Raw genomic sequence first — 26,205 nt, 5'->3', positions numbered from 1 at the left:
GCGGGGCGGGGGCGGGGTTTCACGGAAGCCCCGCCTCTATACTACGCTTATTGGATAGAACGAGTTAAGTGGGCTTTGATTGGCCGCAAGCGCTTCCAATTACCGGAGCAGGGCGGTGCCAACCGGGAGGGACGAAAGCAAAGAAAAGCGGCCTCTGGGCAGGCCCTGCCTAGGAGCCGAAAGGATGGGCGGAGATAAAGAGGAAGCTGCAAGCCCAGCGCCTCGGAGTCCGGGGCGGGGCTCAGGCGGGTCTTCGCTGGTCACCGATCACAAGTGGCCTGACCCGGCTCCTCCCTTGGTCCCCCGAACAAGTTTACCTTGTGATTGCCGCGGCCGCTTTTTCCTTCCTGGACGGCGGAGCCTTCTGACCTGCGATGCGTTTCCCGACCGCCACGATCCTCCTGCTGGCGCTGGTCGCCGCCGCCCAGGCCGAGCCTCTGCACTTCAAGGACTGCGGTGAGCTCTGAACCCCCTCGAGAGATCCGCGGGGCTGCATGGGGCGGGTTCCTGGAACGCGGGGCTCAGCCGCGAACCCCGGGTGGCACGGGCCAGGTTGAGTCTGCAGGTACCAGCCTCGATGAAACTTAACCTCCCCGCCGCGCAGCCTCGTCTCCCCGTGCAGTCACGTGCCGGGGTAAATCTCTACACTCTCAGAGCGAACCTTTCGCGGAAGTTCTCCAAAGTTTCTTGGGTGGACATCAAGCGGGCATGCTTTCGCAGCACTCGAGGGGGTGGAGACAGGAGGGTTACGAACTCGAGGCTAGCCTGGGCTGTATAGTGAGATCTGTCTGAAAAATAAATAAATAAGAGCAAAAATGAAACAATAGGGTAGATCGCGGGTCTGCATCTACACGGATTGAGAGGATGGAGACTTCTTTACATTTATGCCTTGTATCTTCCTTCACTAGCCTTTTCCCCCTTTGTTCGTTTGAACTTTTCTCTTTGGTTGGGGGGTGGCGGGGGCGGGGGGATGAGGCAGTCTCACTCTGTAGCCCAGTTTGGCCCTCCAAATCCGTGTCAATCCTGCCCCCACAGTCCCGTCTCGTCCCCCCCCCAAAAAAAAACAAAAGTTCTCCTTTTGTAAGTTATTCTTTTACAAAGTAGGGGTTTTCTTTGGACTAACGAATTTCTTGATTCTTGACCCTGTCTCCTATAAAACGCGTATTTCTATTGATACCTCGTGACACCTTCCTTCCTCCCTCCCTCCCAACGCTGCCTCCCAACTCATTGTTGGAAAATGTAATGGAGAGTAGAAATTCTGAGTCCATCCAGTCAAGCCTGTACCATTAGTTGTGGGAGTGGGAGGGAAGGGGCAGTGAAAAGGTGCAGTCATGGGTGAAAGACACAAACTGATTTTGTAAAATATGTGAGCAGGAGGGGAAACACAGAGATCATAGTGAATCGTTGAATTAAAAAGAGTTATTAGGTAGGATTGGAGAGATGGCTCAGCGATCTACTACTCCAGAGGACTAGAGTTCGAGTCCCAGCACTCATGTCAGGTCAGGGGGTTCACGACTGTTTGTACCCACTAACAATCCAATGCCTCTGGCTTCCTCAGGTGCTTACACTCACAGGCACACACATACACAGATAACCCGAATTGAGGAGGTGGGGGTGGGAGGGTAGAGTAAGCCTTCCTAAGGCCACATGGCTGAATGAGGAACCAGGTTAAGTAGCTTCTTTGTATCCGGCATCCAGGTAATAGTAACTACTCAATAAATAAACGGAAAAAGCAAATGAGGGAATTAATACTGTTTCTATTATGTTATTAAAAATTCCTTTAGGGCAAAAGCAAAGGTGGGTGCGTGGAACTGGATTGGTTAATAAGGACAAGTGCCTATTAATAGTTTCCAGATGCCATTTCAAGAGACTAGCCGGAAGTGGCTGGGTTTTTTTTTTTGTTTTTTTGTTTTTTTTAAGTATTGCTTTTCCTTCTGTTAAACTTCTTAGAATGTTACTTTATTTTTAGTATGTGTGTGTTCGTGTGTACCCAAGCGTGTGGCAGGCTGAGTACAGCCCCTCAGGTCATCCTCAAGAACACCCTCCGCTTTTTTGGAGATGTGGTCTCTCATTGGCCTGGAGCTTGCCAATTAGTCTAGATTGGCTAGCCAAGCAGCCCCGATGGTCTTCCGGTCTTCACCTTTCCCAGGGTCAGGATTACACACGTGTCCCACCACAAGTGGCGTTTTTAACGTGGGTTTTGGGAATTGAACTCAGGTTTTCTGCTTGCAATATCAAGATATTGATATCAGAGATACCCACCCCCAGTCCCCCCTGTTAGACTTAGGATCAAGACACTGTATTAATTTTATTAACTTATCCCTCACCATCTGTTTTACAGAAAAAGAAACTAAAGCACATAGACTAACTTGTGTATGATCCTACATCTGGTAAGCAGGAGACTGATAAGTCTCTATGAGCTACTTTGGATATATATGTATATAATATACATAATATATATGTAATATATATATTATATACATATATATTATGTATATAATATATATTATATATATATATATATGCTGAGACAGGATTTCTCTGTTTCCCTGGCTGTCCACGCTGTAGACCAGGCTGGCCTTGAACTTAGAGATCCACCTGCCTCTGCCTCCTAAGTGCTGGGATTAAAGGCATGGTGTCACCACTGCCAGGCTCTTTTTTTTTTTTTTTTTTAGTTTTTTAAGACAGTGTTTCTCTGTAGCCCTGTCTGTCCTGGAACTCCCCCTGAAGACCAGGCTGGCCTCTAGAGATTTCCCCCTGGCACTGCTGAGAGAAAAAGTGTGTGGCACCACTGCCCAGCTGGACTTCAATATGTTTTTGTTGGGTTTTGTTTGTTTTTGAGACAGCTTTGTAGACCAGCCTAAACTCACAAAGATCTGCCTGCCTATTCATTGGGAGTGCTGGGATCAAAGTCCTGCACCACCTGGCTAAAAAAAATTTAAGGCAGGTTACACCTGTGGGAAGAACTTGGGTTTTTTTTGTTGTTGTTGGTTTTTTTCATGTTTCGTTCATTCATTCATTCATGCGTATGTATGTAGGAGGGTCCACCCATGCACAGCATACATGTGGAGGTCGGAGGACAGTTTTCAGGAGTCGGCTCTGCCCTTCCTGTCTGGGTGTTCCAGGAACCAAACTCAGGTTCTCAGCCTTGGTAGTGACTACCTTTCCTTGCTGAGCCATCTCTCAGGCCTACAGGGGATGTAAAGGAAAGCAGGGGTGGAGAGGCAGGTGTGTGGGGGGGAGATAGAGAATGAGGGGTGTTCCCATGACATGTTTTGAATTTACAATGTAAAAATTTCAGCACCCAGGTAAAAAGCTCTTGCATTGCATTCTCTGCCCAGCTTTCCCTGGGGTGAGTGGGATCTCCTCAAGTGAGAAACGGAACCAAGTAAACTACTTAGGCAATATTTGCAGTGGGAACTGAGGAGTTTGTTCTGTTGACATTTGAAGTCCGGGAACCTCTTGTCAGGGGGCAGAAAAAAAAAAAAACTGCACAAAAGAACTGTCAGTACCCTTTCCTTTGAGCCTGTGAGATCACATGAGACCCAGCTTCGAAGAAGCAGGCGAAGCTGGACACTGAAGCCTTAATGTGAACACCGAGTTTCAACTTCATTTTTCCTGCCCACCAATCATAGGATGGTCTAAGACCATATTTCTCACACTTGTAGAGGGTACGGAGAGCATGTGCAGTGTCCAAGCGAACTGGGAGATAGGGGTTCCAGAGTGTCATTTACGGATCTCCAGCTACTAATAATCATTATGATGATAGAGGGAATTTTTTGTTGTTGTTTTGTAACAGGGTTTCTCAGTGTAGCCTTGGCTGTCCTGGAATTCACTTTGTAGACCAGGCTGGCCTCGAATGCACAGAGATCTGCCTCTGCCTCCCTGAGTGCCAGGATTACAGATATGTGCTACTGTGTCTGGCTTTTATTTGAGACAGGGCTTCTCTGTTTGATTTAGCCTTTGCTGTCCTGGAATTCGGAGACTGCTTCCAGCCTGCGGGCAAGCCCAGGTAGAGAAAGTCAGCTGCTCTCACTATGTCCTTTCCTGTTCTACAGGAACAGTTCTGAGCTAACCTGGTAACTACTTAGTAGGCAGTATAGTCTCAAATTTGCCTGCTCTCTTCATTCTGCTTTCAAGACAACAGGAGTCCATACTGTTGGCCGCAAACATCATTTCCGTCTATGAAGTGTAGTTAAGGTGAGAGGCTTCGCTTTGGTGCCAGAGGAGGCCTTGCCTCCCCACCCAGGAGCAGCTGTTGGCTCGTGGACTCAGTCCAGAAGTGATAGCGATCATAATGAAGAGCTTCAGGGGCACCACTGTGTTCCAGAGATAAGTTTCCAAATCAGCAGGCCTGCTGGCTCACTACCCTCAGGCCAGCTCCAGATGTGAAGTATCATCTTGCCCTAAGGCTACACAGGAGGAAGTTGAGCTGGTAAGACTTCAGACCCAGGTGACAGGCCTATGGCTAACCTGCCCTGTCACGGATCATTGCCAGGCCATTTGCTCATCCCCTCCCACTCTGCTGTCCAGTGTCAGGGGCTTGAATCACCTTTCTTTATCTGACCATTGTGTTATAAACATGAATAGTGTTCACAAGGATATGATTTCTAGCAACTGAGCAGCCCTTAGCCTAGTAATTTTACTGGAGAGGAAAAGAAATCCAAGGTCAAGTGCCCACAACTGGTATGGTTACAGGAATGTGCAGACTGAAAGCCTGGGCCCTGACTACCCCCACAAGCTCGACGTGGCCACGGTCACAAATGCCAGTTAAAGAGACAAGTAAAGGGGGCCAGAGATACGGCTCAGTGGTTTAGAGCACTTACTGCTCTTCCAGAGGAAAAACCTTAAAAGTGTTTTTTGAAAAGGGCATGTAATATTTAAAAGACGAGAAAGGAGATTTACTCAGTATGGCGATATTGCAAAGAACATAGAAAGGAACCATCAGTACATCTTTAGGTACTGATGAGAGGTTCATTCTTAAGTAGAGGAACACGAACAATAAGGTAGTCAGCTCAGGTCTGTCCTACAGGGTGGTCTAACAAGGTGGCAGGACTGGCTGGAATCTCTTCCTGGGAAGCAGCTCTCCTCTGGCCGGCACCAAGGCATCATAGCACACCTTTACAATACCTTCTCTTTAAAAAGCTTCTCTTCTGTTTCTCTACCAGTTAGGGAGGCTGGTATTGCTTCCGTCTTGACCGAGTGAATCAGCCCTGCTTGGGACCAAAGCTTGTCTTTTTATTAATTTGTCTGTCTGTTTGTGTGAAATAAAGCTGGACTCAAACTGTGCTCCTCCTGTCTCAGCTGCCCAAGCGCTACAGGTATTGGCTGACCCGCAGAACCTCGCCCAGCCGGGACCCTGGGTGTTTTTTGGAGCTATAAAGATCTTGACCTCTGTCTTCCTTTTCCTCTATTTGGTGCTGGGAAAAGTCAAAGTTTAATGACTTTGTCAAGAGTTAACTTAGAGCCAGGGTACTTTACGCACTGTAAATGAGCCTCTCATATTCCGCCCTGGGAGAACATGACTAACAGGAAGACAGAAGTACCGTGAAGGACTTCAGCTTTAAGGGAGGGTCCTCCCACTTGAGACGGAACTGGTTCCTTTTCTTAGGGCCATTTCTGTAGTGGGGGTAGATGGTGGTTCCTCTTAAATTCCATAAACCACTCACTCATAAGTCAGGGGTTTTAGGTACCACTAATTCAAAAAGCTAAGTTTGACTGAGTAACCTGGACCAACAATACAGCTGCTTATTTCTCTGTGAAGCCAGGCAAGGGCAAAGGAAGCAGCCCTGAGAAGACCAAATACTTAGGCAGAGGGTTGGCAGGACTGTGGGGAGAAGGACAAAAGATGGGCAGTAAGGATATGCAGCTGGAGCCTTTAAGATAGAAGAGGCCTGTGAGGTGGGGGAGCTCATAGCACCTCCACCAGGCCAGGTGATCGAGTTTAAGCCCCAGGGCCTTCCTGGTTGGAGGAGAGAACTGACTCCAGCAGATAGTCCTCTGCACGTGAAAACACACACACTAAATAAATGTTTTTTAAATCATTACAGCTCAGCAGTAGTGGCGTACGCCTTTAATCCTAGCATTCAGGAGGCAGAGGCAGGTGGATCTCTGTGAGTTCCAGGACAGCCAGAGCTACATAAAGAGACCTACCTCAATGAATGAATGAATGAAGAATGAAATTACATTATAAAAGAAGACAAGGAAGAAAGAAATCTGAAAATGTCTTTGATTAAGTCTATATCTTTACCTAGAGTCTCAAATAGTCACCAGCCAGACATCCCTAGGGCCTCCTTCCAGCTATCTCTCTGGCTGAGTGTCTAAGCTTCCTTTGGGAGGAGGAGACAGGAGGACCCGGAGTTCAAGATTAACTTGCAGAAGGCTAAAGAGAAAATTATGGCGACATAAGAGCAGAAAGGAGCCCCTTACCCAGGAGAGTCCAGCAGCAATGAGCTGCTTCTGGCCATGTTCCTGCCCAGCTCTAAACCTGCTGGGCTCTAGTCGCTCACCAAAAACCCCTGTGTAACTCTTAGTCACTCCTGGCTTTATCTTATCAGGTTATAATCTTATCCAAGCCAAAGCTACCCTATAATCTCACTTACCAAAAAGAGAAAAGGGAAAGGGGCCATCTTAGTTAAAATGAAATTGGGGAGCTACCAAGATGGTGTGTGTCTGTCTGTCTGTCTCTGCCTGTGTAATTCTAAGACGTGATCCCCACTTTAAAAAACCTGTACCGTTGGGAATGTCCTATTCTTTACCTCTTTCTCTTCACTGTGCTTAAAATCTATTAAAAATACTTCTTTTTCCAAGACATGGTTTCTTCTTCACTTTTTTTTTTTTTTTTTTTTTTTTTTTTTTTTTTTTTTTGAGACAGGGCTTCTCTCTGTAGCCTTGGCTGTCCAGGATTTGCTTTATAGACCAGGCTGGCCTCAAACTCACAGCAATCCGCCTGCCTCTGCCTACCAGAGTGCTGGATTAAAGGCTTGTGCCACCATGCCCAGCCTAAAAATGTCTAAATAATTTCCAATGCTTCTTTAAGGAGCCCATGATTGGCTTTCAGGTGTGCTTTTATTCCTTCCTGAGTTCCTGCCTTTCTCTCTCCTTGCCTGCCTTCCTTCCTTCCTTCCTCGCTTCCTTCCTCCCTTCCTTCCTCCTTCCTCTCTCTTCCTCTCTCTTCTGAGACAGGAGGCAGAAAAAAAGACCAGAGTCTGACCTCAACAGAGGAGACTGTTTCAGAACAGCCAGGGATACTCTCCCATGGAAAAGGGGTGCCTGCAAGGAGGGAAGGTTTGGGGATGAGGAGGTCAAATGCAGCTTCAGTGGGCTATGTGCGAGCCTGAAATCTCTAATGTCTACTCAGTCAAGATGGACTTTCTTGGGAGACAGGCTGTCTTAGCAAAGCGTTTCCCTTCTGGGCTTCACGATAATGGTTTGTAACTTCATGGCTGTAACCTCATAGGAATTTTGTTTTTACAACCGAGGCAGTCACCCTGGGCTATCTTCAAACTCACTTTGTCACTGAGCATCACTTTGAACTTAAGACCTTCCCAAGTGCTAGGTTACAGATGGGCACCAGCATATGTGTTTTATGAGAAGATGGGGATTGACAAACAAGCGTACTACCAACAAACCCAAGCCCTTTACTACTTTGAATAAAATGTCAGCTGTGCTTCAGACTGGCCAAAATTCCATTCTGCATTGAAGGCACGAATGAACTCCTAAGGCTGAAGTGACTGTGGACTCTGTCTTCATCCTTGCTGCTATGGGCAATCTTTGGCTACATGAGAGTTTGAGGTCAGCCTGGGCTACATGAGACTCCAGTTTCAGCTTCCAGGGGTTAGGATTTCCAAGAACACGATCTTGCTTTCCCTCATCCTTCCTACCGAGGAAACTCCTGACTTGAAATTCCTGGTGCCATTCTTTTTTTTTTTTTTTTTTTAATGTGTACGGATGTTTTGCCTGCGTGTAAACATATGCACAGCATGCACACCTGGTGTTTTTGGAGGCCAGAAGAGGGAGTTGGAGCCCTTGGAACTGAAGTAACGTTGTCAGCCACCACGTCAGTGCTAAGGACTGAACCCAGCTCCTCTGGAAGAGCAGACAGTGCTCTTAACCTCTGAGCCATCTCTCCAGCCCAGACCAGTCTTTTGACTTTCTAACAAATGGCTGCTTAAACCATGCTTGCACGTTGAAGAACTTGCTGGGAGGATGGCCTTCTCTTTGGCGTTTTAGGCACCACGTTTCTAGATGGTTTTGTATGTGATGCGATTTTTCCTGTAGTCTCCAACTTTCATCAGATTTACATGCTTATCTCTTTGCTAGAAAATGGATGGGAGAACAGGTATATTTAATTAAAAGGAAGATCTAAAAAAATATTCTCAAGGCTTAAATTTAAACTGTAACTCTCCCTTTAAGAATGCAAAACAGGGGCTGGAGAGATGGCTCAGTGGTTAAGAGCACTGTCTGCTCTTCCAAATGGACCCGGGTTCAATTCCCAGCACCCACATGGCAGCTCACAACTGTCTATACCACCAATTCCAAGGAATCTGATACCTTCAACATAAAATAAAATAAATTAAAAAAAAAAAAAAAGAATGCAAAACAGAGGTCTACAAGATGGCTCAGTGGGTAGAGACTGAAGATCTAAGTTTGATCCTCAGGACCTACTTGGTAGAAAAAAAGAACAAACTCTTTTCTTTTTTTTTCTTTCTTTCTCTCTCTCTCTCTCTCTCTCTCTCTCTCTCAGGGTTTTTCTGTGTAGTCCTGGCTGTCCCAGACTCTGTAGACAGGCCTCATACTCAGAGATCTGCCTGCCTCTGCCTCCTAAGTGCTGGATTAAAGGCATGCACTGCTGCCGCCACCACCCAGCTTTGCTATTATTTGACAAGTATTAGTATTGTCTTGGCCAAGAAATCAGCTAGCTTTTTATTCAATATATAGGATTGATTTTAGCAGTACCAAGATTCTTGCCTCTTGTGCAGTAGTGTGTGTGTGTATGTGGGGGGGGTGATGTATATGTAGGTGTAAATGTGTTGAGATCAGAGTACGATCTCGGGTGTGGGTCCTTCCGTTCTGCCTTGTTTGATATAGGGGTTTTGCCACTATGCCGGCTGCACCCTGCAGGCTAGCTGACTGGAAAGCATGCAGGGTTCTCCTTTCTCTAGCTCCATCTCTCCTTAAGAGCACGGGGATTACAGGTGCGTGCTACCACATCCGGCTTCCCTTGGGTTCTGGGGATTCGAACTGAGGTCCTCACACTGTGCAACAAGGGCTGTGCCATCTACGCAGCCCCGAATTCTCATTTCTGACCGTGCATTGTCTTAAAGAGTTCATCTCAGGAAAGTAGTCCCAAGAGAAACAGGAACGCTGGAGAGGAGCGCACCTCCGCGCGATGCACCAGGCATCGTCCTGTTCAAACCCACTTTTGTTGTTTTTCAGGCTCTAAGGTGGGAGTCATAAAGGAGGTGAATGTGAGCCCATGCTCCACACAGCCCTGTGAGCTTCACAAAGGCCAGTCCTACAGTGTCAACGTCACCTTCACGAGCGGTGAGTTCATGTGACCTTTAACTCCTGTTCTTGCTGGACCGTAATATAAATGTGAGGCGCTGGAATGGGTATGAGAATGTAGGGGACCGTGGCCGGCGTCAAGGATTTGTCAGCCTCCTTTCTGACTAGCAGAGAGCTAGAATTCCTGGACCAGACAGAATCTGGCAGCATAACTCTCCATCACTTGTCTCGCTCTGAAAGGAAAGCTGGAGGACTGGATTGACAAAAGGAAGCACTTTCAACTTACAGTCCTGGCTAGAAATCGGGAGGGGAACATACCCCGGAGCAGTTTCACAGTGTATAAAAAAGATGAGCCAAAAGCTAGGGAATGTGCCCGCCTAGCAGTGAGTCAGAGCTACGCGAGAGCCTCTCCGATGCCAGCGTAGCTGTGTGATGTTTCACAGCAGGACACAGGGCCCGCCAGGGCCACAGCTGTGTCCTCATACACCCGTCTCACACTGGACTCCTGCTGCCCGGTTCCGGAAGCCTGACTGAGACAGCCTGGGCGTGAAGAAAGGACAGGCACTCACTGGGGTGGTACCTACCAAGAGGCTAGCTAGTCTGGGTAGGAGGTCTCCCTAGGGGAGTGGCCTCAGGCAGTAAACACCTGGGAGGGGGCGGCTGCAGTTGCTAGTTACTGTCAGCATTCACACTCTTAACTGGAGGAGGCTTTGGCTCTCCCGTGGGTCTCAGGCATTGGGTCCTTGACATGGCCGTGACCATATCAGTGCTAACACATTTCTTCAAGACTTCTTACTCTTTACACAGTCCCTCAAGGCTTCCTGGCTCCCCACAGGCTACCATATGCCTCACCAGTGACTGACAAATTGTTTAAGCAAACAATGGGATTCCAGCATAATGTTCATTGAAGGCAGACTATGGGGGGAGAATTGCAAGCCCGAAAGCGGCCTTATATTATATAGTAAATTCCAGGCTAGCCAGGGCTTCATAGAGAGACCTTATCTCCATGGTCCTCAGCCTTCCCAATGCTGCTCTTTTTTTTTTTTTTTTCATAGCCCAGTTATCTTTACGTTTTAATTATTCATTTATTCCCCTTGCATCCCACCCTGAGATCCACCCCTTGGGAGAGAGCCAGCCCCCGATACTATTAACAATACTCTGGCTATGCTCTCAGACAGGAGCCTAGCGTAGCTGTTGTCTGAGAGGCTCCACCCAGAAGCAGATCGAAACAGATTCAGAGACTCACAGTCAAACAGCGGGCAAAGAGTAGGGAGTCTTGTGGGAAAAGGGGTGTGTCGGGGTGGGGGAGGGGAGGATAGAAGGCCACCAGAAGAACAACAGAGCCGAGTAACCAGGGCCCAGCGGGGATTGCAGAGACGGAAGCACCCAACCAAGGACCATGCATGGACTGGACCTAGACCCCTACACAGATGGATGGGCAGCTCGGACTGCTGCTCTTTAATACAGTTCCTCGTGTTGTGGTAACCCTCAGCCATAAAATTGCTTTTGTTGCTGCTTCATAACTGTAATTTTGCTGTTATCAGAGATCATAATGTAAATATCTGATACGCAGGATATCTGACATGTGGCCCCCGTGAAAGGGTTGCTTCACCCCCAAAGGGATCAAGACACAGGTCAAGAACTGCTGCGTTATCTCAAAAGAAAAAAGGGGATTGTGAAATAGCCCTGTGGGTAAAGGCGCTCGTCAGCCACCAAGCTGCTGACTCCACATTTAATCCATACTTTGACGAAATATGCTTTGTCCACCAGGGTCTCTTAGCAAGCCACGTGGTGCACATCTTTAATCCCAGCACTAGGGAGACAGAGACAGGAGGAAGTACAGAGGCCTGGTCTGCATAGTGAGTTCCAGGATAGCCAGGGCTATGTAGAAAAACCCTGTCTCAAAAATAAAAAAGGAAGAAAAAAGGAGAAACACCAGGGTGAGGGTGGGGAGGGGTGGCACACGCCTTTACTCACTGCACTTGGGAGGCAGGGGCAGGCAGGTCTCTGGGTTCGAGGCCAGCCTGATCTACAGAGCAAGTTCCCAGGACAGCCAAAGATACAGAGAGAGACCCTGTCTCGAAAAAACCAAAGTAAATAATTTTTTTTAAAAAAATCTCCTAAGGAGCCCAAACATCTGCTGGAGCTCTCTTTTTCTAACGCTGAGTCTCCGGACAGCTGATGGAGTCTGAGGAGCCATTTTGAGCAATAGAGAACCCTTGCCCCAGCACCAAGCACTGTAAAGTTTTTTTATTTATCACAACACCGTTATGGAGGAGGTGGTACAACCATGACTACACGGCCACACAGGGTGTCTGGAAGAGTTGTGGAACCAAAGAGCTATGGCAAGAGAAGATACCCAAATACCAGGTCCCATTTGGTTTTGTCACCTTTAACAACCATGGCCCCATGAATAAGACTACGCTTCAGTAACACCATCCTGTGAATGCCCACAGCTGGGAATTAAGAAAAACCCTGTGGAAGTAAGGCACAGCCAGGGCTTCATCCACCCCAAGAAGTCGGAGAACCCAGAATGTTTCTGGAAACTTCGGTGGTGGTCAGGGAGGTGGTTTTGGTGGCAATAGCAGTTTGAGGTATGGAGGAAACTTTGGTGGACGCAGTGGCAGTGGTGGATGGTAATGATCTTGGAGGCGGTGATCTTGACGGTCACCACAGCCCGCCTTTAAATGTCGGGCCTGCGACCAAAGGAAGCATTGGAGGCAGAAGCTCCGGCGCCCGCGGTGGTAAAAAGGTACTTAGCCAGACCACGAAACCAAGCTGATGAGGCTGCTTCCGGCAGCAGCAGTTGCCGTCTGTGGTAGAAGGGTTCTAGTTACTGACAGGCAACAAAGCTCAGCAGGAGAACAGAGCCAGGGAGGTGACGAGGAAGCCACCGGTCACGACAGGTATGAACTCAGCAAAGCAGTGGTGGGGATGGGGCCCGCCTCGGAGAAGACATGTTTTAGACACTTTTGGTGTTTCTGGGCAGTGTGTCTGTGACCAGTTGTGGAACAGGTTGGTTTAGGTTCTGTACTGTGGGAAGTAGAAAGCGTTCCAGCAATTCGGATTTTGTTCGTTCGTTTCATAATCTTTATGTCTTTTGGGTTTTGTTTTGTTTTATTTTTATTTTTAGACTTCTGTTTTTTGCCAGCACACAAGTGCCCAGTGCTCACAGAGGTCAGGAAAGGATTCTGGATCCCCAAGAATTAGAGTTATGGATGGCTGTAAGCCACCATCTAGGTGCTGAGAACTGAACCATGGTCCTGTGGAAGAGCAGCTGGTGTTTTAACTGCCAGGCACACTTCTCAGCTCCCCTCCCCCCCAGTGAAGGCTTTTAATGTATACTCTTCTCCAGCTGTGTTACTGATTTTGAAAAGAAATAGCCTGATCATGATGCTGAATAAATGTCTCTCTTTCTTTCTCTTTTTTTTTTTTTTTTTTTCTTCTTGAGACAAGGTTTCTCTGTATAGCCTTGGCTGTCCTGGACTCACTTTGTAGATCAGGCTGGCCTGGAACTCACAGAAATCTGCCTGCCTCTGCTTCCCTAAATGCTGCTGGGATTACAGGTGTGTACCACTGCTTTTGGCGAATAAACAATGTGTCTTTAAAAAAATAAAATAAAATTAATGGCCTGGAGAGATGGCTCAGCTGTTAAGAGCACTGTCTGTTCTTCCAGAGGTCCTGAGTTCAGTTCCCAGCAACCACGTGGTGCCTCATAGCCATCTATACTGGAATCTGATGCCCTCTTCTGACATGCAGGCATACATGCAGCTAGAACGCTCATATACATAGAATAAATAAATTAATCTTAAAAAAATAAAATTAAATTAAGAGCTTGTGAGGTGACTTAGCAGGTAAAGGTGCCTATTGCGAAGGCTGACAGCCTGAAGTTGAACCTCAGAACTCAACATGATGGAAGGAGAAAGCCGACTCCTTGAATGTTGTCCTCTGGCCTCTACACATATGCTGTGACGTGTCCACACCCCTCCCCCACTGACTAAATGTCATTGAGGCTATTTTTCAATTATTTAAAGATTAAAAGAATGAAACACAACCAATACCCTAGATCTCCAAAATGCCCTAACAATGTATAATGTTACTGGAGGCTTTGGGGTACAGGTCTGGGCCCTGGCAGCCTGACAGTGGAGGCTCAGCCTCATCCTCAGTATGCCAATTAAAAAGACAAGTAAGAGTGAAAAGCAGAGAAAGGGAACTTACTCAGTATGGTCACTGGGAAGAGGAACAACTCGAGGCTTAGTGAGCTCTTTGGGGATACCGATTGGAGTTAGGTTTAAACACAGGCGAGAGGTCATGGCATTGATGTGTCATTGGCTTGGCTCCTGGCCTGTCTCCGAGCTGTCAGAACCTTGTGACTTTCCTGCATGCCAAGTTCCTTCTTTTGCTGGCATCATGGCTCCAGCTTTTTTTTCTTTCTGCAGGGGGAATTCCAACTCCCCGGGGCACATTGTTTCAGCAGCCTGATAGTCAGAGGGAGTCAGATAATCAGTGGTCTCTTCAGATTACCTTCACCCCTGCCTGAGAGTTGTAATAACCAGTCACTCTAATCTGATAATAGTTTTATTCCCTCCTGCTTATCTTGCAGTGAGGAGGCTAGAGGCTACCAAGAAGCGAACATCTTTTTTAATCTTATGCAATATCTAAAGGATTACCCGTCACTGCCCTGCTGGACCCTGGTATTTAAAACACCCTGACAGAAGTCAGTGGTCATGGGAGATAAGGTTCTTTGTCCAGGTACCCCGATGACCTTGATGGAGAGCAAGGAAGGAAATCAGCTTCTTTCATCATGTACACAGGGCTAGGTGCTGAGCGGGATCCGGGAAGATGGAGACGCCATAATTAAGGGGCTCTCTGGTCTGCTGGGGTAGCCATGCCAGCATCTGAGAATGTATTTGATGGCTGCTTCACCATCCGACTCTCTTTCTTCCTAGCCACTAAATCCCAGAACAGCACTGCCCAAGTACATGGCATCCTGGCAGGGCTTCCCGTCTACTTCCCTATCCCTCAGCCTGATGGTTGTAAGAGCGGAATCAGCTGCCCCATCCAGAAAGACAAGACCTACAACTACCTGAACAAGCTGCCAGTGAAGGCCGAATACCCCTCTGTAAGTAACGTTGGCAAAACGAGAGGCCCTGGGGCTGGGTCAGACATCTGGAGCCTGGGAGGAAGAAGCAGGGACTGGGGCAGAGGGCCTCTCTTTTCTGGTGGATCAGAAAAAGCCTGAGGGAGAGGAGATAGGTGTGAGGGACCCAGGGGTGCCATAAGTCCAAAGCTTGTGCCATGTTATTAAAAATATTTTAGCCAAGTAACAAATAGTTAGAGGTCTAAGTTGTCTTGGCAGCATCTTTAGCTTGGTAGATGGCTCGTTCACAGTCTCAGCACGCAGAATGTCTGTGAGAGCCTGATTTACGGTAGGTACTTTGCATTTAGTCTGAAAAACAGCTTAAGCTGTTAGTTTAAACACCAAGTAAAACAGTAACGTATACAAGTCTTGAAAAGAAAGCCAAGTTTTTAAGAATGTGGATGTTACTGCCCCTCGAGCGTTCCATTATGAAGACAGTTTGAATGAAAACCAGTGTTGGTTTTGATGGGCAAAACCCAGACTTCCTTTTTTTTGCAGTTAGTGCCAGAGTGGTCGTGTTAGAGAGGACTCATGATACAAATGGAGGAAGCAAAGCAATTGTTTTTCCTATAAATAAAGAACTACTTCACTAGATTCAGGGGGTGGGGGTCCTGGGGAGCTGGCTCGTGCTTAGGAGCACTCGCTGCTCTTCTAGAGGACCCAAGTTAGTGCTGTATATGTGGTGTCTCACAACTCTCTTAAGTCCAGTTTTGGGGATCCATCGCCCTCTGCTCTCTTAGAGTATTGCATGCACACGGTGCTCTTAAATACCTGCCGACAAAACACTCTTATATTCCAGGTCCTGGTGACTCGTTAAATCTTAAAAAAAAAAAAAAAAAATTAAAAAGCTATGGGTGTACGTTTTTAATCCCAGCAGCACTCAGCATGCAGAGACAGGAGAGTCTCTAAGTTCAAGGCCAGCCAGGGCTACACAGTGAGACTGTCTAAAAAAAAACTACAAAATTAGAATAGGTTGAAGGGCAGCTTGGGCTATCTAGTGCATCCCAGAGGTCCGGGCTAGCCTGGCATGAAGAAGTGAGACTGTGTCTCAGGAAACAAACAACAACAGAGATCGTAGCTTAAATGCAGCAGATCAAGGTCAAGATCTCAAGTGAGATACGTGATCAGAAGCGAGCTTACGACCTGTGCGTGGTCATGCCGTAACCCTAGCCCTCACAAGGTCGGGCCAGGAGCATTCAAAACAGCCTGGGCTCCATGGCCAGGCTGGGCTACAGTGTGAGAACCTGTTTTAGAAGAAATAAAACAAGACAGGAAGAGGAAAGAGGAATGATTGGGGCCAACCGTGCAGGTGGAGGAAGTTAAACTCTGTGGCTTCACAGGGTAGTTATTATTGAAATTATCCAGTTGCACTGCCTTAGACCAGTGGTTCTCAACTTCCCTAATGCTGTGTCCCTTTAATACAGTTCCTCAGGTTGTGGTGACCCCACAACCATAAAGTTGTTTGCATTGCTACTTCATAACTGTAAATTTGCTTCTGTTATGAGTCATAATGTAAATGCCTGTGTTTTCCGGTGGTCTTAGGCAACCCCTGTGAAAGGGTCGTTTGACACACACACCCTCCCCAGAGGGGCCATGACTGACAGGCTGAGAACTGCTGCTTTGGGCCATCCTCGTGCTTCGGCATTTCATATCTAGCTGACAAGAAAGTTTCTCTGCACTGAGGAATCTTTAAGCGCTTTTACCCTCTGTTCTCAGAGTTCGAGTAGAAAAGGCCATAGCAGCTTGCCAAATAAAGGAGAAGCTATTTAACTTTAAAATTAGTATTCTTGGAAGGCTCTGTTGACATGCCTCTGATAGAAGGGGGAAACGCAGCCATGTACGCCTGTCATCTCAGCGCTCCATAGGCAGAAAACAGGAGGGCCAGGAGGCCAGCCTGAGTTACAAAGCAAGTTCTAGGTCAGTTACAGCTATGTAACAAGAACTCTGTTTCAACAAAGGCAGGGAAGGAAGAGAAAAAGGAAAGAGACTCGAAGGACTTTTTAGAATCACATTTGGTAACCAGACGTGGTGGTCTACCTATAACCCCAGGATGCAGGAGGCTGAAGTAGGGGGAAGGCCGCACTGCATAGTCAGTTCAGGGTTAGTCTGGGTTAGCTCTCACCTCAGTATCTTTTAAAAAGAAAACAGAAGGGAGGGGCTAGAGATGGCTCAGCAGTCAAGAGCCCTAGCTGCTCTTGCAGAGGACCTGGGTTCCATTCCCAGCACCAAGAGCAGCTCACAACCACCTGTAACTCCAGTACCAGGGAATCCAATACCCTCTTTTGCCCTCTGTGGGAAGCAGAGACACAGTAGTGCACACGCATACACATTCAGGCAAATGTTCCTATACAAAAAATAAAATGGTTACAAATTGAAGCAGGAAAGAAGAAGGGGGAAGAAGTCTTACACGTTGATAAACTGGACTAGGTTGGATGACATGATTGGATAACGTGGCTCACTCTTCTGAGCCTAAGGGCACAGGCAGTGGCCATATCCTAATCAGGCTTCATGATGATAGGACTTAAAAAGAAAGAACGAGGATTTAAGGTGCACACTTAAGCCAACTGTGGATAAAAAAAATCAAGTCTTGGTTTCATTTTTCCCCAATTCCTTTTCTTTTTCCAGATAAAGCTGGTGGTGGAATGGAAACTTGAAGATGACAAAAAGCAAAACCTGTTCTGCTGGCGGATCCCAGTAGAGATCAAAGCCTAAGCCCTTCGGTGCCCTGTGTCTCTGTGGGGTGAGAGGTGGTGGATGGAGGGAGAGATCAGACTTGAAACCAAATTGGTGCCATAAGATGAACAGAATTTCAAGACTGCTTTTTTATGCCTCTCGACCTCCATAAAAGTGTCTGCAACCCTACTACTCCTGAGAGTTCAGAGCCATTGCCCCTTTGTTGAGGCTGCAGAGGAAGAGAGACTGGAGGGAAGAGGGGACTGGAAAGATTTGATTAGTCTACTGTTTGCTGTTGGATTAAGGTCTCCAGGCCCTGCCTGATGGGATGGGGACGAGGTTGCTTGACCCAGGGCCCGCGATCCGTGAAGGGTGGCTTCGAGGAGACGTCCCGCTAGCTGGGGTATTGTCTCTTAAGTGCCTCCTGAGTCCTGTGCACCTGGCCAATCGGTCTACTGAGTCTCGATGGTACCCTCAGCCCTGACGCTTCAACAATAATGACTAACTCTCCACTGTACCCAGAGACTGGAGGAGGGGTGTTCTGCCACAGAAATTTAGCTCTGAGCAGCTGCTTCTTTATGGTTAAGCTCTTGTTTCTTGTTCTTTAGTGGTTTTCATTAAAGACAATTCTTGGTTGCAGGTGCTTGGTCTTGGTTTTTTTGTTGTTGTTGTTGTTGTTATCAGTATTAACTTGTATCATCTGAGGTTGAGCCTCTTGATAAATACTAACTTGCCATTTTTGCATTTGTGTTCAGGCTGCTTCCAGACAGCAGTCTCTTAGGTCCATAGCCTGCTGGCAACTGGTTCCGAAGCTCCAGAGAAGACAGGGCTCTCAGAAACTGCCCTTCTCCTTTTGTTTTTCACCAGCTAGACCTTAACCACAGAGAGCAACCTTGTTCTGCTTTGCTGCACACAGCCTTCCACTGTCAGGCATGCTCGAAGCAGCAAACACTACCTGGTGAAGGGACATGGTGACTGGGGCATCCCGTGCCCTGGTGAGGAAGCCTAGAAATGGAAACAGAAAAGGAGAGGTGGCAGCTGTCAGGAGGTGGGAGCGTTGTTAGTTTCAAGCCAGTCTGAGCTGCCTAGTGAGATCCTGTTTAAACAGACAGAAGCAGATACGTAGGTAGGTAGATACATAGAGAGATAGACTTATCTCACAAGAGGCAGGAGGGTCATGAATTCCACACCAGCCTGAGCTATATACTTGACATCTGACATTCCATCCCTATCCTCCCTTCCCCCCCCCAAAAAAAAAAGCTAGGCTTGGTGGCTCAAACCCATAATCTCAGCACTGGAAGGCAGAGGCAGGAAGATTGCTGCATAATAGAACAATCCTATCTACATAATGGGTTCAAGGTCAGCCTGGGCTAAATGAAACCAAGTCTAACAGAAAGTGACAGTAATGGTCATGGGTCAAAGTTTGCTGTATGGAATCCATGTACATTTTTGAGATTCGGTCTAGTGTATCTCGGGCTGGCCTTGAACTTGTCACGTATCAGAGAACCTTGAGTTTCTGATCCTCCCGCTTCTAGCCCAGTGCTGGGATTGCAGGTGTGTGCCCTGTACATAGAATCCGAATGGCACCAGAGCCTCCCATTTCTCCCCCTGTGAGTTTCCCAGGCAAGCCACCAGGGGACAGCAGCGGGCCAGTAATGAAGTTATTAAGGGCAAGCGATTCACACTGTAAGGCCTAACTGGGGCCTTTTGTGTGTCTTTTCACACTGAGCCCACCCTATCTTCCCATGTAGACACTATGAGTCAGAACCGTGTGAACCCCAAAAGTAGCCACCTGCTGAGGTCATTGCTTCCAGCTGTCTGTGGCCGAGTGTTGCCTCTGTCATTTTTTCAGCTATGAATGTGGGCTACAAATGGTTTCATCTCTCTGTGCTTCAGTTTGAGTTTCCTAATTCATTGACCAGGGACAATGATACTGCAGCCTGAGGTGAAATGAGGCATGTAGTATGTACTCTTGTCAATGCGAGCCTTTGTGCCGGGCTGCTCTTTTTGTCTAGAAATAGGAAAATCAGGAGGCGCAGTCTAATGTGTGCTAATGTGTCTCCTCCGAAAACTAAAGCTATCTTCCTTGCGCGGGAGCTTGCGGAGGGGCTGGGAGAAACTCGCTTCTGTGTCTGCTGACCTCCTATTCCCAAGAGTCTTCTCGCCTTCCACTTCCATAGCAGCTACTAGCTCCCAACCCCAAATTTCCTCCTCTTCTGCCCTCATGAGAAAAAAAAATTGGGGGGGGGAAACTCCACTAATGTACATCCTTGTGTCCTAATCAGAGCGGGAGGCAGCCAAGCTGCTGAGGTCTGTTTGCCTACCCGCCACTGGAGCTCAGTAGAGCCTGCGGTTATGAGACAGGTAGGACTCCCGCGGGAGGATTAGTCTGAAAGGTCATCTCTACAGAAAGTTCACCGTCATTAACAGAGAAGCAGAATCCTAGGTATACAGAGGGTCCTGCCCTTCCCATTGCTAGTCTCCAACTTCCCGAACAAGCCTGCAGCCTTGGACCCAGCTCTCTTCTTATAAGACTCCAAGGCAGGTGAATCTCAAAACTCCAGTTTTAGAGTCTGCTCTTTGTACTAATAAACACCAGCAAGGGTAGAATCATTTTGTTATGCCTAAATTACGAGACTCCCAAGAGACCCCCAGGAACACGAGTCCACTGCTCTTTAAATTTCAAATCCTGTGTGCTTGAAAGTGTGTGTGTAAGTGTGAGAAGCTGAACTTTGACCCCCAGGCCCCACTAGAAAGCTAGATGTGGCTTAGTGGTTAAGAGCACTGGCTGCCCTTCCCGAAGACTGGGGTTCCAGCACCCACATGGTGGCTCACAGTTCTCTGTGACTTCAGTTCCAGGGGACCTGACACTCTCTTCAGGCATTGCACACACATTGACTTCTATGCAGACAAAACACCTATACACCTAAAACAAATAAAACTGGGGGGAACAAAAACTTCTTTGAAAAAGAAACTAGATGTAATCCCAGCATACTGCACCAGCTAGCCTACCATATACAGTGACAAGTGAGATCCTGTCTTAGACTTGGGCTGACATCCAAGGCTGTCATCACCATACAAGGCAAATGACAAGCTGCCGTCCTCACCTGATCCACACTCTTCAGCAATAATCTGAGCATGGCAGCACATGCCTGTAGTCCTAGCATTAGGCAGTAAGAGGTTGGAGGAAAAGAAGTTTAAGGTCATCCTTGGCTACATCGTGAGTTCAAGGCCAGCCTACACTATGTCAGGTCTTGTCTCAGGAGGGAAAGAAGGAGAAAATATGATCATATTCACAGAGTTTGAGAAAGTAGAGTGATAATACCCCAGGCAGAGGAAAGCACTTGAGGTGGTGAGGTCATCCAAGGGAAGATGACCTTGGATGATCTTTACAGAATCTAAGAATGGTGCTTCCAGAATTAGTTTGGGGACAAAGTTGGGGTACCTAGGAACAACAGTGCATAGAGTCAGCAGGGCGAGTGTCCTCTGAAACACGTGCTTCCCACAGTGACTTTCTGAAGGGGAAACGGGATCAAGAATGGAGATTAAGGTGTTCCAGGCTGAAAGGCCTGGGATGCTCAGTTGTGTGTGTTGGAAATGTGGATTCAAGGTAGAAAGAGGCTATGGGTCCCCCAGATGTTGACTAAAAGTCTTGAGAGGAGTTGAGTCAATTGGAATGGTTGTATCTTTTCCTCGCAAAGGATCCCTGGGCCTTACCCTCAGCTTGTAAACTAAATCCGATTCTCTTACAGCTGTCAGTTGACGAGCGACTAGATGGTCTGAGTGTTGGTTGCCATGGAAACAGCGAAAAGGCCCATTGCCATAGGAACCTACCATGTTCTCCAGACCAGGGGTTTGGTTTCTGAAAAGACACGGAGGAGCTGAGGAGCCGAGTTGCGTGAGGGTCCCATCAGAAAATGAGTGACATGTGTGAGAGAGCCTGGCCAGCTCCTTCAGTATCCCCTTACTGGTTCGCTCATTGCCCTCAGTGGTCACAGAGCACAGGTGCCTGTCCCTGCAGACAGTAAGGGCATAGATTCTGGAGCAGCCTTGGCATGCCAGGACTACCACCACCCTCTCCAGGGGCTCTCAGGGGGGAAATCTTGCTCTCTTTGGCAGGCCCTGCCACACAAACCATATGCCCCAGAAAAGCAGGCAGCGGGTGAAGGGATCAGCTTTACTCTGACTGCCAGCGGGTCTGGCCACGGAGGAACTTGGCAGACAAAGCAGATGGCTGCTGGCCTTGAACCCAACTCGGCAGAGAAACGGGGTGTACCAGGTCAGAAAGCAGAAGGGGCGGGCCAGCGGCAGCAATCTGTTGTCAGCATGAGAAAATCACAGCACACATCCCTCTGCTCCCCACGTGACCCTCGTGCCTCTGCCAGGTGGATCAAAGTAGAAGAGCCAGGACTTGAGAGGGGGATCCTCAATGTATCTGAGCAATGGTCGAAAGATTTCTTGTGTCTCACAGTCAAGTGAAGGGACTCTTAAGTCACTGTTCAGTGGCCAGGGAAAACAAGGAGGAAGCTTCCGGGTGTCGTTAACCACCATTGCCATAAATGGGAAGACCGCAGTGTCCAGCTCGGCCATCTCCTGGTCTCTGTGAGCATGGCCCATTTATGGTTCCCTGGGATCTGATGGTGACGTTTGAGCATGATGGACAGAATGACATGTACCTGTGAGGGCCACGAAAAACCTCAGGAATCCAGAGAGGCTTGGGACTGAGACTAAGGCCAAGAAGACATTTGAAAAGATGGCCTCCCAGATGTTTAGCTCAGGGAACTTTCACCTCATTTTCCGGGACTCTTGAGGTGTGCAGAGTTGAGTCTTTCTCCCACTCTGGCCTTCTAAGGGAGTTGGTGGTCTCAATCCCTCTCCTTCCCCCAAGAGCTTTACAGCCTAGAAGCCTGGCACCAGAGAGACCGAGGGAAAGGGCCTCACTTTGGAGATGTAGTAGCTGCTTACAGATTGAAGTTTAGTTGGGTTTGTGGCTCCCTTCTCTGACTCCTTCCAGTTCACAGACTTTGGATCCCTGGCAGGGAGCCTCAGTCTGTAACAGAGTGATGAAGCCCCACCTCCTTCCTCAGGAGTTCTGATGACACTAGCATCCTTATCGTCCTCAGCGAGGAAGGAAGGGTGCAGCCTTGAGAGCTGCTCAGAGGCCTGGAGTCACAGATAATGTGCTGTGCACCGTCTCCTAGATTTAACCCCAGGGACCTTTCAGGCCCCATGGCCTCCCAGGTGCCCCTTCTGCTTTGCCTCCATTAAACCAGATTCTAATCCTCCTGTGGCACTTAACTACATTCTCTTTTGAGGCACGACGATTGTGTGTGATCCTACCCTCCTACTGGATAATAAATAGTTTGAGAACAGGGACGGCCCTTCAGTCTGAACAAATGCCTAGAACTTAGTGCTCGGCATTTTTTTTCCTATTTATTTTCTGAGCTCCGACGGTCTTTGTACTCTGTGTAATTGAAGTCGACCTGGAGCTTGTGATCCTCCTGTCTCCACCTCCCAGATTCTGGGATTACAGGTGTGCACCACCATGCCTGGCACTCAGCCATCCATTATTTATATACATGTCTTTATAGAGGACAAGTGCTGTTGTCTTGGGGTTTGAACTGGACCATTTAATGCTATGGTCTCCAAAAGTGGCAGGGAGAGTAGTAGTTGGCTAGGTCTTGTTCTCGTAAAGAGGGGCACTGAAGTGCCCTGTCCCAGGTGGGCAGCTCTAGGGCAAGTTCGGAGCTCACATCATCTGGAGACCATCTGTCGTCAGCCTCCGGGACTTGCTGACTACGTACCTTTGTGTCCAGCTGGACTAAAGGCTCCCTGGCTCTGGCTCCCTCCCCTTCCGGCTGCCATCTTCACTGCAGGAAGCCTCCTGTCCCTGTGGCTTCTGTCTAGGGTGTTGTGGTGTCTCTAGCTCCATAGCTGCTAAGCCACATCGTGGCTCTGAAATGCTGACAGGAAGAACATCTGGCTCCTGCAGCTGGCTCCGCTGTGGGGTAGCGAATGTGTGGAGCCTTTGATGGGTCCCTGCAGCTTCCCACCAGGCCTGCCAAGGTGTGACTCAGCGGGAACAGAGCCCAAAGAGTTCTGGAGCATCTCCTAGAGCAGCGGTAAGCGGTCTTCAACCTTCCCAGTGCCGAGACCCTTTAACACAGCTCCTCCTGTTGCAGTAACCCCTCCCCAACCACAAAACCATTTTCATCGCTACTTCATAACTGCCATTTTACTGCTGTTATGAATTAGTAATTTAAGTATCTGATATGAATGCCTGTGAAAGGTTCCTTTGGTCCCCCCCAAGGGGGTCATGGCCCACAGGTTGAGAACCACTGTCCGAGACTATGGCTGCCCAGGACTATCTCCTTTCTAGGTGGCTGACAGGGAAAGCCCGCGGTGAGGGACTACATCAGAGGAAGGTAAGAGGAAAGCCTCCAGGTCTGGCCCCATTTGCTGGGAGAGCTTGTGTCAGTCATTTGGCCTTTTAATCTAAATGCCTCACGGAAGTATTGTATGGACAAAACAAAGGATCTTTGTGCACATGTAGCTTGGAAACAAGAGTGCTGAGGACTCAGTCCCATGGGCTTTCCTGCTTGGGTCTGGTTGATTAGAGGAGCTAGCTGAGCACACCCACAGAAATCTGAAAACCGCTCCGGAAGAACCATGACCTAGATTCGATCACATCACAAAAAAACGGTAGTGGAGGGCTGGAGAGGTGGCTGAGAGTGTGCCCTGTTCTCAAAGAGGACTTGAGCGCGGCTGGAGCTGATCTGCCACCTCTCCCCTCCCCCAAGGATGCCAGCATTCATACATGCATACTCACACACAGACACATACACACACATGCACATCATTAAAAGTAAATTTGAAAGTGATTTTTAAGCTGGACGTGGCAATGCATGTCTTTAATCCTAGCACTCGGATGGAAGGCAGAGGCGGTCAGATCTCTGTGGGTTTGAGGCCAGCCTGGTCTACAATGTGAGCCCAGGATAGCTAGGGCTCTTGTTACACAGAGAAACCCTGTCTCAAACAACAACAGATTTTTGTTTGGTGGTGCTGAAGACTGAACTGGGCAAGTTAAGTATCTCACCAGGAGTTACATGCTTTTTTAGTCAGAGTCAGGATCTTGCTAAATGGCCCAGGCTGCCCTAGAACCTGCCATGTAGCCAGGCTTCCACCTCAGCCTCCCCAGTGCTGAGTTAAAAGCTTGGGCCACCAAGCCTGGCTAGATACTTTGTTGTAAAAACAGACCTGTGAGGATACAGAAGCCATAGGCAATTGTATCCTTCAGCCATCTTGATGGCCCTGCAGTCTAGTTGAGCTTGTATGGACAGGGTAGTATGAGGTTTTCAAGCCAATGCCTACCGGGCACCTTTGATGAACTGTGTTAGGCATTAGAGATTTTTTTTTTTTTTTTTTTAAATCAAGGCATGGTTTCTGCCTTCAGGGAGACCAGGGCCCAGGAAAGAAAGGTCACAGCAGCAAGCCATCGCTGCTACAGTGGGACGCTGTCATGGCAGTCACGTGTGCAGGATGTCCTGTCATCAAGAAGGAAGAGCACGGTGGGTGATTTGCTCTGGGAGAGAAGGAGCTAGGCCAGGTTCCTGCTCGGAGCATGGCTGGGGCATGTAATACTGAACTTAGTCTTTATCCATCCGTCGCCTTCGCAGGCTTCCATTCAACAAACCTGTTCCTGCCTCTTCTTCACTAAGATTTTTTTTTCCTGTGAGCCACATGTATGGATAGGAATGCATGTGTATGCATACGTGGGGGAGTCAGGAGCTAACATCTGATGTCTTCCTCTATCACTCTCCACGTCATCATCATCACCATCATCATCATCATCATCACCATCATCATCATCACCATCATCATCATCACCATCATCATCACCATCATCATCATCATCATCACCATCATCATTATTTTGCAGCAAGGTCTCTCATTGCACTTAGATCTAGGAAGGCTCCCAATGAGCTCCAGGGGTACCTGTCTTCCTGCTTCCCCACCCTGGGGTTACAGATATGTTTATTTGTTTGTTTGGTGAGACAGGGTTTCTCTGTGTAGCCCTGGCTGTTTTAGAGCTTCCTCTGTAGACCAGGCTGGCCTTGAACTCACAGAGATCCTCTTGCCTCTGCCTCATGAGTGCTGGGGTTAAGGGCGAGCCCCACCACGGCCTGGCACAAATACTTTTTTATGTAAGCGCTAGTTCCAAACTCAGGCCCTCAGGCTTGCATAGCAGCCGTCTCCCCAGCCCCAGTCTGGTTTTGCTTGTTGAGACTTGATCTTACTAGGTCGACCAGTCTAGTCTCAAACTCTTGGCCATCCTCTTGCCTCAGCCCCTTGAGTATTATGGCATATGCTGGCATGTCTAACAACTCCTGGCTAGAATATTTATAACAGTGGGTTTACCTCCTACTGAGCTCCTAATCTTGGCTGATTTAATTGTACTTAAAGTCCTTCCTTCTTAATTTGCTCTGGAAAAAAATATCAGTGTATTTGGTTCTCTCTTGGCTTGGCAACTCAGTACATACACAGTTATGATCATCTGTTTGAATTCTAGAATCCGGGTCCCCACCCTCTGTCCAGTCTTACAGCACTTCTCCTTTATCTGCCTGTGCTGCAGCCAGGTTGGTTCCCTTCCATGTCAGCTCTTCTGAGCCGTGAGACTTACACGGGTGTTTGCTGTGCCAGAGGACCCTCGCCCTCACCCCTGCGCCTTTCCCTCTTGCTAACTCCAGCCGTGTTTTTGCTGAAACGTCTCTTCCTCGGGGAAGTCCTTCCTGACCATTTCTCCCTGAGCAGGCTAAGCACTGGCTGTAATTCTCAGAACACTGTACTCTCTCTCTCTGCTTCGTGGCACAATTCAGAATTACATA

The 26,205-nt window shown here is 48.1% G+C and overlaps 1 protein-coding gene across 1 annotated transcript; it reads left to right on the top strand.

Annotated features, from left to right (window-relative positions):
* The first annotated feature begins 199 nt into the window (after positions 1–199).
* Npc2 (NPC intracellular cholesterol transporter 2) lies at positions 200–17,959 on the top strand. The gene is made up of 4 exons (XM_021634169.2): positions 200–456; positions 9,439–9,546; positions 14,457–14,629; positions 17,273–17,959. Exons 1-4 carry the CDS (start codon positions 375–377, stop codon positions 17,357–17,359), a joined length of 450 nt encoding a protein of 149 aa, XP_021489844.1. The 5' UTR covers positions 200–374; the 3' UTR covers positions 17,360–17,959.
* The last annotated feature ends 8,246 nt before the right edge of the window (positions 17,960–26,205 follow it).

The sequence above is a fragment of the Meriones unguiculatus genome, chromosome 7, assembly GCF_030254825.1.
Source record: "Meriones unguiculatus strain TT.TT164.6M chromosome 7, Bangor_MerUng_6.1, whole genome shotgun sequence".
NCBI lineage: Eukaryota > Metazoa > Chordata > Mammalia > Rodentia > Muridae > Meriones > Meriones unguiculatus.
The sequence above is the reverse complement of the archived record's forward strand: the minus strand, read 5'-3'. Positions and strand labels throughout refer to the sequence as shown.